The 13965-nt window shown below is 33.1% G+C and overlaps 1 protein-coding gene across 7 annotated transcripts in view; it reads right to left on the bottom strand.

Moving 5' to 3' along the window:
- The window catches only part of LOC128990690 (calcium-activated potassium channel slowpoke-like), a 164284-nt gene that overhangs the window by 86253 nt on the left and 64066 nt on the right, over nucleotides 1–13965 (bottom strand). For all 7 annotated transcript variants that reach the window (XM_054413262.1, XM_054413237.1, XM_054413254.1 and 4 more), the window contains exon 2: nucleotides 97–158. In XM_054413262.1, the coding sequence (XP_054269237.1) occupies nucleotides 97–158 (62 nt within the window). The remainder of the gene's footprint in view (nucleotides 1–96; nucleotides 159–13965) is intronic.

Genomic DNA, 13965 nt, shown 5'->3' with positions numbered 1-13965 from the left:
CCGGCCAATACATTTTTGAAGCCAAAAACCTTTTGAATCCAACTAAAATGTATAATATATAGGCCTACATTTTAGTATAACATTACATTTACTTACCTAGAAGCGTCAATGAAGTAAATGATGAGCGAAGCAATACTCAGTATAAACACCAGGACTACCTGAAAATACAAAGAACATTTAGAACAGATTGGAAATTGCAATATTTAGTAGGCTATTACATTTCACATGTAGGCCCTAATCTTGGAGAACCAAGAGTTTGTAGAAAATAAAAACTGCTAAGATAATTTTACCATTTCTGATTGAATTTGGTTTGCTTGTAGTGAGAATTAAAACTCTGAAAGAGAGGTACTTTTAAGAGGAACTCATGCAGGCTGAAACATTATGATAAATTATACACACTTCTATCATGAAGTAAGGTTAAGTCACACACCGTAGTAAAATTAATCTTGTTCCAGTGGCTTTAAATACGCTCCACTTTTTCATTAGGTGTATAAAAAATTCGGATGAGAAATTACACATGATCAGTCTTTGTGATTAAGTGATTTAGTCCCAAACTACAGATTGTATTTTACTGCAGTCAATGATTGGCGGTCCCTTTGTTGCTGACTTCATTTATTTAAGTTATCATAGGTTGTTTAATTGAACATATTTATTTATTTATTTATGGTTGATACTTACTAACTTATTAGAAGGTACTCTGTAGGCTAAGATACTTAATTTCCCATGTTCATCGATAGTAAATATTAACTTACTGAAAATACCATTCAATAGATAATCAATATTGCAGAATTGAAATAAGAATCCTGTCAACCCATCAAATCTCCAATCACAAGTAAATAGGATGTAACTTAGGCCTACTACGTCAAAAGCTTGGTTACCAGTATATAGGCTGGCTAATGCCTTGTAAATTAGGCCTAAGACCTAACTAATCTAGAATTTTCAAATACAAATGAAGTTATAGCTAAGTTACTTGATTTGGTGAAGAATTTTTTTGGCCCTCACATGTCTATGAAAGTATACTGAGGATAAGTTAGGAAATTTGTAGGGTATGGACGCGATTCTTCTGAATGAATTGTCTAAGATGGTTTTACTTAGCTTATAGCGTAATTAGATATTAGGGACCAGAAAAAGGAATACTTGGTTAATCAGTTTAAAGTTTGACAAGGAACTCGTATTTAAGTTAGGCCTAGGCTAAATACCGGTACCCAATATTGCATTGTCAACATTGCACGAAGCTTGATTTAAGTTTTCTTGATCATAGTACCTTGACTATGTATAGACGGTATCCAAAAATAAATTATATTTTCTATAAGTTTACTACACATCTAGGCCTCTTCAAATTATCTGCATTCATATTTTACGAAAGACCCCTAAGATACATTATTTAAGTACTAACTAAATATTGAACTTCTATGCACTATTCTTAAGCCTTTACCTACTCGGGTTGGAAACACTTGAATTTACCTATTTTTGTACAAATGCATTGTCAACTCTAATACCTTTATTCACATAAACATCAATAATAGGTTAAACAAAACGAAGAGATGTAAACAAAGACAAGACGACAGGACTAAACTTGCTGATGGAAGGAGAAGAACACTGCCAAGTGTCGAATGCCGAATGCCGATCAGCTGTTTGTGGTGGCAAACGAAAGCAACATATAAGGAGAGGTTTCTGGAAGTCAATGTTCATCGGCCCGTCATACATCACATCATGTATATACAATTTTGGGTGTATGTAAACTTATTACGTAAACTGTATTTAAGCTTACCTATTCAAAATTATAAGCCTAGTTGCGAATATGATTACAAACACGAGAAGGTTAATATTTTTTTATCTACGGTTTTTTTTCTTTGACTATTTGGATGCATAACTTCAGTCTCCACTATCCAAGAGCCAATGCATATTTTTTATCAAACCAAAACCCATTAAACTGAATTATTTTAGCGCATAGCTCGTCATATTAGGTAAACTTCGTCCCAATGAGTTGAACAACACCAACACCACATGGTTAAAAGAATACACATACATTTAAAGTTGGAATCTGATTATGCAAAATTGCTACATACCTATGTATTTTCATTTTTACTGGATTACAGTTTAGCAAAACGGCAGTGCCGATGGAGACTAGGTCAAGGCCCTTCAAACGCACGCACCACCACAGGTCTCCATCGGCACTCCCGATTTGCTAACACTAGTGAATTGTACGACATATATAATTGAAAATACGTTCTCAATCAAAATAAAAAGGGTTAGATAGTGAGGGTGTTTTGGAAAACATTCAACATACTGTACTCACAAATAAAGTAAGGCCAAGCAAATAGAAATATACGAGAGTTCCCCAGACAACAACTTATCTTGGGTTTCTCGAGAGAACGATTCTTTCCTGAAGGAGTTATTTCCTTCCGTCTCCACAATGTTCTGTCCCCTCCCTACAAGCTCCTTTTCCAATCCTTCGTTTCAATCCTATAAAACTAACAAACTGAACATTTTGAGGGGCTTTCTTCTCCATTGGAATATAAAACTAATCTATACACATACACTAACAACATAGGATAACCTAGTGTTTTGTGGTTTTAAAACTAAGAAGACACAATTTATTAAAGTTTAAAATACTGTTATAATTATTAGTTTAATGATTGTACTAAATAAATTTGTCACTCCTATTTCAGTAATTTCCTTACCAAAGTAAGAATAAAACCTGTAGTTTCCGATAGTCGACTTCAGCAGCAGCAGTGGTTAATGATTTCCGGCTTTAAAAAATTAACCTACTGATAAAAAAAAACTTAAAACCCTTAATTCAACTACTTTTAAGGCCTTTCTGTGCTTGTTTAATACTGTAAGGACATTCTGGATAGCTGTTGAATTCAACCATCCAACTGTTACTTTATGTAGCGTTGCGCTCAATCACGGTATTTTGATGCAAGGAACTAAGGAAGATAACTAGACTTTAACTAAGAAAATTAATTACAATTTCCTCATTTATAACAAATCATTTTTGTCACTGACTTATTTGGAACGGAAATGTTAGGGAGGAAGTGGTATCCTGGCCAAGTAGGAACTGACGACGATAAAACTTGGCGGATACTGAAAACGATCGGAGACAAACCTAGAGTTCGGTTTGATGTAATATATTTATGCAGCCCTTCTGACCTCGTTTATTGATTTGACTTCTTATTTAAAAAAAACTAACCACGTGAACAATAACACCGTATAAAACGTGTTTTCTTAGGTTGGTTAGTCTATGATAATACTGTCTGCCATCTGCCCTTATAGAATCTAAGAAACACAGCATGCTAAGGCCTAATTTAGATAGATATTCCAGTGTTATTTTAGAGATTTGTCGTCTTTGACAAAATTCTATTAAGAATGTTATTGAAAGGGCAAAATCTCTTCATAATGTTTAATGGAATTTATTTTGATTTAATATTAAATAGCCAACCCCACTAATTACGTTTTCAACTATATATTTCAAAACGGGATGGGAACAGATATCCATAGTTAGAAATACTCCTGAAGTATTAGCCTAATAATTATACTTATTATACTACTTATTAATTAACTTAGTTTTCATCAGGTCTCCTGTATTATTATTTTGACAAATATCTATGCTAAATTCTCCATATATTAATAGAAGTAGCATTTGTTTTATCAAGTAGTGTGTTAATTAAATATTTAAATAAAGCACATATCTTTTTCATTTTTCATTTTATTTAAAAAATGGTCTTTGTAATACCATATTATTCAAATATCCGGTTCAAATTTTACCTACGTTACTATAATTCGAAGAAATTTTGGAAATCGGAAACAAATTGTTAGTGCTATCAATCAATGGGTTTATCGAGGTTTTGACGTCCGTTTTAAATTCTTCTAGTTTAATAATTTGGTTCTATAGTGTAAGCTACTTTCAACTTTTTCAGCCAATTCTCCGATGAACTCTTGAGTAGAAAACTTATCCAGGTTTGTTGTTTCCGCTGTCGTAGGCCCTATACAGGTCAAACAATTGTTATGGTGGTAGACTCCTGCCGTTGTAAAATCTTAATGGCAAGCAGGACGTAAACTGTTTTATTGTTGTCCAGAACTTACAAACTGCTTTTACTTCCCACAACTACTGTGCGGTTTCCTCAACGTTGGATACACGTCGTAAACTCGAGGCAACTTTTTATTGCTGAAAGTTTCCCGGGAGTTTGTCTGACCCAGATTGGGAATTTAGGCTTAAATTCGTCTTTAGCTCAAATGTGGTGGAAATCGTACGGAAGCATCTTTAAAGTATCAGTAAATTGAACACATAGGAAACGTAATTTGAATGTAATTCAACAATGATGGAGAGCTTCAAAGAATTAATAACTTGGTAAGCAGTACAACAGTGTGGTGTTACAAACCGAAAATCAAAGATTTAAGACTTAAAATAACTGTTTGCTAAATTTTGCTTATAAATTGTGATATTTCATCAAATATACCAGATTTTGTATGTTCGGAATTTACAGTTTCATGTGCAATAGATTTGCAAGAGATATTCCTAGATACTGCCTTTGCGAGATAAATTGCTAGAAACTTAATTTTTGTTAGAGCGAAAATAACATAATTGCATTTCTTATTTTACAAAATGTCCATCTGATCAATTAAATATTGAAGTCAGAAGTCACTGTTTCATGACGAAGTGCAGATAAGTTTGCAGCAATAAATTCATTATTTCAAAACAAATAGGTAACACAGCAAAATCTTTTTAATGGAGCTTATTGTCAATTACCGTACAAAAACACTTTAAAATACAAAATTATTTGTTTTTAAGCTCTAAAATTGGTTTGGTGGGGAAATTCTATGTTTTAAGGGTGAAAAATATGGAAAAAACTATTTTACCCCATAAAACCCCCTTCTCCATAATCATGCTGGTTCGCGAACTCATTTAGGTTTTTCCCGCCCTAAATCTTAAAGCCAAATTTCCTTAAACTCGGAAAAAAATAATTTAAGTTATCGCGTCCACGGACGTATATACATATATATATATATATATATATATATATATATATATATATATAATTTGAATGAATAATGTTTTTGTCCTCTAGGGACTTCAGAATGAAAAAGGATGCGGTCCCGGCTTACCGTGCCACCTACGGTATAGCTACTTCTCTATAAGGAAATTCGCTATAACCTTGCCACTGAAATCTACCAAACCTTTGTACACGGGGTGGAAATAATATATAGCTATTATTTATTTGGAGTATAAAAGGGCCTCGTTTCGTTTAGTTTCTCGTTTCTCCATTTTTTTACTCTTTGATGTTGACGTAGTTGCAATCCTCAGCTGATCAATATTACAGTCAATACACTTGGAGATGATTGCCACAGCAATATGCTTCACTTTTATGACAGTGTCTTTTATGGTCAACGTTATGAATTCCCTGCATCATGTGACTGTAACATAATATACCTTTTTGTATTTTAAAATCTTGAGTTCGCATTTGAGGACATTATAACGTAGAGGTTAATTTACACAATGTGTTTTTTGTTTAAAAGTTAATTAGTTTACACACGAGTAAAGGCATAGTTGTACACAAATTGTGATCAATTTTAAATTTAAATACACTTAGATATCAAATATTGAATTTGTAGTCCATAAGAACAGATTTCCCATATGAATGTTTATGTATGTGTTAAGTATGTGCCCATATGAATGAATTTCTTATAATTATAACCTTATCTAAGGGTGGACCATGTTTTAGGTTAGGTTAGGAAGATTTTTTTATTTAAACTAATTAAAATCTTATTTGGAGGTCGATTTATCAGTGTGGTCGATTAAATACGTAAGTACCTAGATTTCTTTGGAAAATTTAGGATTGTAAGCGTTTCAAAATTAGTTTCAAACAAAAGATACAATACTTGTCCGAATTCAGAATGTCTGACAGCTCTTTGTTTGCAGAATTTGTGGAAGGAAACTCTTTGATCAATTCTCCTTCTCAGCCCCATCTTAAAATTCCACCGCCAAACTCTGCCCATCTTTCAACCCTTTATATTGGTACATTCTTTATGCTTTTAGCTTCTGCTACAGAATGGGTAATGTAGCTTTTCAACCCTATGCATGGCATTAAAGTAAATTTTTTGTTCAAGTAAATTTAGGTCATCTGTTTGAATTTGTGTACTTTGACAGTCATAACAGTTGATTCAGGAATTTATTCGTTGTGTTTTGCTGTGAGTCATTACACGAAAAACTGTTGAAGTATGTGGACGGCCAGTTAACTCCGAAACCTATTTATTTAGAAGGCACTCTTCCGAAAATGTATTTCGGAGTAGTGCCATTCGGATTTAAGCCTTTCGAAGTTGTGCCTTTTAGAGCTGAAACTTTTGGTGTAATATGTTTCGGAGTTATGCCTTTTGGTGTTTTCTTCGGATTTATGCCTTTTGGTGGTATGTTTTCGGAGTTATGCCTTTTTTGTGTATTTTTTCGGGCTTATACCTTTTGGTGTTATGTGTTTCAGAGTTATGTCTTTTGGTGCCATTTTTTCGGATTTATACATTTTGGTTGTATATTTTCGAAGTTGTGCCTTTCGGATAAATGCCTGTAACTAGTTGGTACACCGATGTTTGTTTGCACAATGTGTCCATAGGCTATTGCGCCTACCAACTCTGAAAGCGAGTTTTAAGATTATGTTAACAACTTCCTCACAATGTAAATTTACATTGCATGAATGGCCTGATAAAAATAATTGAACTACTGATAATAAATATAAAACAGATGCACAATTTATTGAACGTGAACATTATTAAGGAAACTGTATATTTGTAAGCAAAAATAACGATTATGGGAATGTGCACCGTGGAATACCTAACATTCCCAAGTTGATTTACTACCTAAACGTGAGTAGGGTGTCTTACATATATTTTTACCTGTTCCCTCTTGTATTTGAAAGAAAGAATATAAAATTAGTTTTAATATGATAAACAGTAATATAAGAAATTGTACCACAGTCTAAATTTAAACAATTGTAAAATTTTATCAAGAAAAGATTCGGAATACGGTCGGAACTAAGAAATACTATCTATCTATCTATTCTATATATATAATACGCTAAGCCGATTTTTGTGAACAGAACTCCTCCCTCATTTTTGGACCGATTTTGATGATTAAAGTGTCAAAAAAATTGCCCTGATCTGTAGTTTTGCAAAGTGTTGTTAGTTTTTTGATATATTTATTAGTTTGGGCAGGATCTCCCATCAAAGTTGGATTTTCTCCCATAAGATTAACATGGGGGAATCTAAATATTTATTTGGAAACTTTGTCTCCACTAATTTGAGAGAACGGCTGGGCGTAGAAACTTGGTGGACGTGTCCAAAGAAAGGTCTTTGTCTCTAGATGAGTTATCAAAAGAAAAACTACGTAAATTCGCTTAGGGCTCTGCCCCAGAAGCCTCTAATGATCCGTCAACAGATTTGTTTACATTTTGGTCATGTGGATAATACTTTTTAATAAAACAGCTGTTAATTTTAAAATTGTATTTTAAACAACACACATTTATTGGGAGTTACAGAATAGCCCAAAAGAAGTATTTGCAATGTTATTTTCTGATTTTAAAATTGATTTTCTTCTGTATCATGTCATGTGTTCCAATATAAAGTTCCATTACGAAATCGGTAGAAAATCCTTTTATCACAATAAATCTTAAAATTATTTCTTATTGAACTATCTTATATCTATTTTACGGGTTGATGTCTGCCTTTTTCAAACCTTTTCCCTTTATTTTATCATATTTTCTAGACGGATCATCATAGGTTCATGAGATTATTCTCATACTGTACATGCTTTCAATCATTGGAAAAATCTTCGATTGTGTAATACAATACAAAGTAATACAAGTGCAGAAGGGCACGGGGCCAATTTGAGCCGTGTCCATATTTTTTTTTAAAATTAATAGTGGTTTACAGGAACTGGATAAAACATTATACAATATTTATGTAGAAATATGTGCATGATTTAGAAAGTCATTAAGCTGGAAAGCTGCAATATACTGAAGACTTTTCAGAGAGGTTACTTCGATTACAGGTAACAACAAATTTACATTATTTTTTGCTTTTTGGAAATGCCACATTACTATGTTACCATTCGTATTATTTTTTGCCAATGAAGCTGCACAACCATATAAATGAGGAGGCCCTTAACAGTTCAAGAATAAAAGCCAACTTCACTTCAAGTATATTCCACTACACCTAACATTCCGTAGGGAGATTATATTGACAACTTTATGTAACTGATAAGGCTGAGACATCTAACCATAGATAAAAGGAGTATAGACACTTCTTTAAATGTCTACTTCTTTTAATCTATGATCTAACTGACATCCCCCATGTCAAGGAATTCCAACTTTAACAGTAACCCCACAACCAATTTCTCAAAACTGTGCTAGAGGGTTATTCATTGGCTTAGAAGTACGATACGAACTGACGCGACGTGACGAAGGAAAAATCAAACTTACACTGTAACCGATATACCTCTCTTTGAAGTTAGAACGTGTCTTCCCAACAAACAGATTTCTTTTTCAAATAAAATCATAGATTAATCTGCATTACACTGATGAAATCACGGAAGTGTTTAAGTACAAAGATCCACCAATAGGATTTTAATACTATTTAAATTTTCTTCCAAAGGAAGAGATACCAGATAGCATACTACAACTCCAATGACGTACATGGGAAATATTTTATTCATTGAATGATCAACCATATTTGGTAACTAACGCGCTCTGAGCTCTGAGTCAGCTTCCGTACTCGTAGCAATCATGTACGCGACAGGCCTGTCTCTTGTTTTACGTGTTTTTATGTTTTTATCGTGTTCGTGTATATGTACAGTTTAACGACGCCAATTCAGGTGGATATTTGTGTATCTGATGATGGCATTTTAATGCCGAAACAGCTGTAATCTACAGAAACTACAGAGCTGTGACGAGGTATTTATATTATATTAGTCATCAATTCAGCTCAGGGGCTAAACCATGTCTATTTATTTTTATAATTTGTTTACTGTCTACAGTTTTAGGTTTTATGTAGTAACTCAACATTGTTTTGGCCTTGAAATGTAAAAAAGGTTAAATATAAACTCTATGTATGAAGCGAAACATGAATTTCAGGTCATTAATACTTTGATACTTATTAGTTATCCTGAAAATTACCTTAAGTTTATGTGGAATACCTCAATGCAAATTGACTGTAATAAGTTCAAACTGGGTAATTAATAATTTTAAGTCTATCGATTTTCCGAATGTTACGGTATTCCTAATTATTAATTATCGCTAGTTAATTTTGTTTTATAACAATTTATATAGTATTGTCATTGTCGAAATGGTATATCAAGTATTCCAGACTTCAATACTTAGCTCCCAGCTGATCCGTAGCCCTGGCTTATGGTAGCGTTGCATGTTTTCCCGCCATTTTATCGGATCGTTTCGCCAATGCCGGTACATTTGTTTCGTTTTAACCGTTTCATGTTACTTTGTGTTGAAATACAGCTGTTGGCATTGTTTCTAAGACATTCCTTCCTATTGCAATAAAATATGTATTTTTAGTTGTATCAAGAAGAAATTATTTTCAGCTAGAGTGATCACATTAATGATTAGAGATTTCCAACATTTGTGTAATCAAGCATTTATAACTAGATCCAATAATGATATAGGATATTTCACGAAAAACTTCGCAATAAGTTGCATTTAAAATAATCGCATCAATTAATGAGTAAATCTAGAGGTTTTATAACGATTTGAAATATTATTACACAAAACAGTTTTTTATTAAGAAATCCGATTCATGGTATTATTGGTATTATTGGATGGTGGAAAATTGTACTCGCCAATAACAATAATCATAAGGTTTAATCCATAAGATAGGTAAATAGTTTTTTATCCATTGAAACTCATTCATTTTAAACCCATGTGTGCCAAATCATTGTGCTTTTAATAAATGTTCCTGAAAAAAAACCTGCTGATTTTAGTGAATCTCACTCTGCACTAGCCCTGCTTTCATTTTCAGCTTATATGACCGAAAAGTGCTTCCCTGTTTTAATAAAGTAATTAAGTTATTTGATGACTAGGCGTTCAATAATAACAGCTGTTCTAATCCAACACTAATCTAACGAACACGCAATTTAGTAGGCAGGGCCCGAAAGTCACGATACATTTTTGACAAAATTAACAAATAATTTGTTCTGTATAGAGCGGTGTTTTGATTGAATATACGCCTATTAATGTTAACTGTTTGCAGACGTGTATACTCAATACTACTCTGTATTATGCAATTTAGGTTTCTGTTTGTTTGGATTTACCCAACAGGCAAAAATTGTGATATAAAAATTAAAACCTCCCAATTTTTAGAGTTGGGGTTGGCAAAAAAAATTGATTGGTGCTGTAACAATTTTATGAAATTTGTATTTTAAAATTTTGTCATTTAGTAAAGCAGTAAACTTATTAGTTTTGTCAAAACGTGATGTAAGCCTGCAACCACCGTGAGCTCTCTGATTGGCTGTTCATGGTTCAATCCTATGAAAAGATAGTCAGAGTGCCTACGTCACAACCGAGCTTATAAAAGGGATCGGACCACGTGGCCCGGTCTCATTTGGTCAGTGTAGTAGTTATGTATCATGTGAATTGCTTAGTGCACATAGTCCCCTTTGTGGGTAAGTTTTAGCTTTAATTTTTACAATTTTATTCTATTCGTTGTTGTGAGTACGGAGGGTGCAGGCAGGCAGTGGTCTTTTTATTTTATAATTTTCAGTTTCATATAAGAATTTACTTTGGCCCTTCAGGAAATTAAAAATATCTTTTGTTTTTAGGGTTCAACTACCAGAGAGGAAAAATGTCAATAAATGGGAATTAAATCTAAAAGACTATTGATTATTTACAAGAACCAAAACCTGAATAGTTAAATTTCTGTGTGAATACAACTATTCAAGAACACAACAAAATTTGTACTGGTTTAAAAGACATTTTAAGTAAAACGGTACAGTGCTATAACAATAGAATACCTAAAAGAATAATCTTTATGTTACCTAACAGTTCCAAGGTCATCAGTTTTATCCTGACAGAGACAGATGATTAAAATCGGGCACGAGAAGGATCAATCCATGGAGGTAATGTAACTTATCCTACAAAAACACATATTTCGGGTACACTTCCGTAACTGTTGTCAAAAACAACCGAATGAAAAATTATTCGATAAATCGATTATTTTGTTCGATGTATCATCTGGTTAGTTAGGTAATCTAACTAACCAAACGATATATCGAACAAAATAATCGATATATCGATCGATATTTTTATTCGGTTGTTTTTGACAACAGATACGGCAGTCTACCCTATATATCTAGATGTACTGTACTGTAGTTTTAAACAAATCGCTTAGCCTATTTTCTTTATCTATCTCAAACCATTACTAAGTACTGTATGGATATAGCTACTAGCATTGGCATTAGTGTCAATATACAGTGAACAACTTAACTGTGCCACCATTGTATCTCAGAAACTAAAAGATTTAGAAAAACAATGAATGGAGTACTTATAAACTTTTTCTATAAAACCATAGTTTATTGAAAACTAGAATATATACAAAATCTGATCGACAAAAAAACTCGCTGGGTAAAAATCATCAGGTTCATCTTGCGTCTTCAAAGCACTGAAGCGTAAGAATTACTTCAAGATTTACAGGATATTACAAGAGAACAGGAGAATGTAGGGGTGAGAGGTGGGAAGAGAAGGGGGGGGGATGCTGGGTAATCTTCTACATTGGACCTGTTTTTCTCCAAGGTGTTTAACCTTTGCATTAAGGGCAGCGTACTGTGTAATTTGCAAGACAGTTAATCAATGTTTACAACATTCTTTTCAGGTCAGAAAACTATTAGAGCTAAAAAAAGTTTCAATTTCTTTTTCAACAAACGTTTAGAAAATACGGAACGTTCATTGTGGATTCTATTCATCCCATATGGACTTACACGAACCACCTGTAGCTAGCTCAAAAGAGTACTTGGTCGAACATGCATTTTCATGACGGTGATGAAAAGTGCTCTAAAAGCTATATTTTCTCTTAAGTAGTTTTGCACTAGATTTTCTAGCCAGGAAAGTCTCTGCTATTCTTACTCAAGGAATTGTTCCATGCCAACGTTTCTGGACTTTTTGGGGGCGTTAGAAAGTGAAAGATCGTGTTATGTCTATGCAAATAACATGCAACCTGGCTATGTCAATGTTTTCTTCTATTTAGATTTTGATTATTCTATTTGATTTTGAGTAATTAAGTTTGTCATAGATAGTTTTTATATGTAAGAATATCACCATGGACTATTGGATACTGAAGTAAACTTCCCATCTATATGGACAGCTGTAGCCAATTTTTTATTAAAAAAAGAACGTAGTTGTGTGAGCCAGTCACAGAATGCGCTAGTGTCTAAAATTGTATTTCATGCCTTATTTTTGTTGCTGACCAGGTTGATGGGTCAGAACAGATGCTATAACTCATCATAAGCCATTCCCTAAGTTTGACTTGGTAAACAAGCTTGTGTAATTGACAGAATTTAGTAATTTAGATCAGCGTAATCTGTATGTGGCTCACATCAACTACGATGATTTTGATAAAAAATATGGCTACAATTTTAGCTTGGGGATGGAATGTCTAATATTACTAAATATAATTTGATGAAATTGGTTATACGATTTAGTTTTTATAATGGTATGGTACTGTGACTGTTTTTAATTAACAGTAGTTTCAAGGAACCTCTCTTTCGTGCTGGAAAGTGCAAGTAAAAATACTAAATAAATTACTTTCAATATAACGTGTAACACAAATTGAAAATACTGTATATTGTTTTAACACAATTTGAGACAAGGTTTGATAAACGATCTGTTGCTAGAGCTTCTGCAGCAGTAGGGGGAAAAGCAGAGTTTTGTGTGGGGATCCTGATCTCAATGGATCCATGGATCCGCTTGGATCAGTCTAGCTGTATTAGGCTGGGGTCTCTAGGAGATCTATAAATAGTGCAATGCCTGAGGCTACTGAATTTCTCTTCACTAAGGAAAGTGAGAGTTGTTTTAAAGAGTGTTGAACAATATACATAATACTAAACTTTACATACCTCTTCTTGCAGTTCAAATATAGTTTTTGAAGTCCACTACATGTTTCGCCATATATGGCATTCCATGGAATTAAAAATACATTATCTAAAACCAATTTGGAGTTGATGCAGAATAGGGTGTGAGGGTGACATTTGACCTTTTTAGTGTACATTGTATGTTTGAATTATTCATTCTGAAGCTAAATTTAGATGAGCCCCAGGGATGATAAGATATACAATCTACTTGGCAAAAAAGTATAGGCTGTGCTGGTAAAACATTATGTGAAAAATATATTCAATACCCCTTTGAAAGTTATGGTGTAACAGATGAAATTTGTTGAATAAACTAAATACGTTTGCTGCACAAAATAAATTTACCTGTATATCAATTCTGAATTATATCACAAGCCAGTAATTCAAACTATTATTTCTGCTATTGCAGGTTGTACAAACATATTCCTGCTCATATGTAATTCGGCACTTGTAATGTTTGTTGTTCATAGACTCATTTGACTAGACACAAAATGCAGAAATGAACCACAAATGTCAACTTATTAAAATTAATTGGAACAATTAGTGAGTTTAACATTTATGTTTTGTAAACATAATGTCATTGCAACAAATATCCTAGTTTAGGAAACTTGCAATTGTTTTTTTCTTCAACAAAATAAATATGTTAGGATTCATTCCCTCAAAGTTTTTTATCAATCACTACTCTTTAGCGTTTTTTTATGAACTGTATGTATACACCCAACTGTGTTTAAAGCACCAAATATGAGCTTATACCTTTAGATAGTTTTAAATAGTTATTGTAGGACCACAAAAGTATGTGTTGCAATGTTTTTAACGTACAATGTGTTTCATAATCATCGCACATTGATAAA

Source organism: Macrosteles quadrilineatus, unplaced genomic scaffold (genome assembly GCF_028750875.1).
Source record: "Macrosteles quadrilineatus isolate MER2022 unplaced genomic scaffold, UCM_ALF_1.0 Scaffold_1__1_contigs__length_201487025, whole genome shotgun sequence".
Taxonomy (NCBI): Eukaryota; Metazoa; Arthropoda; class Insecta; order Hemiptera; family Cicadellidae; genus Macrosteles; species Macrosteles quadrilineatus.
This window is presented reverse-complemented; position numbering and strand designations above follow the sequence as displayed.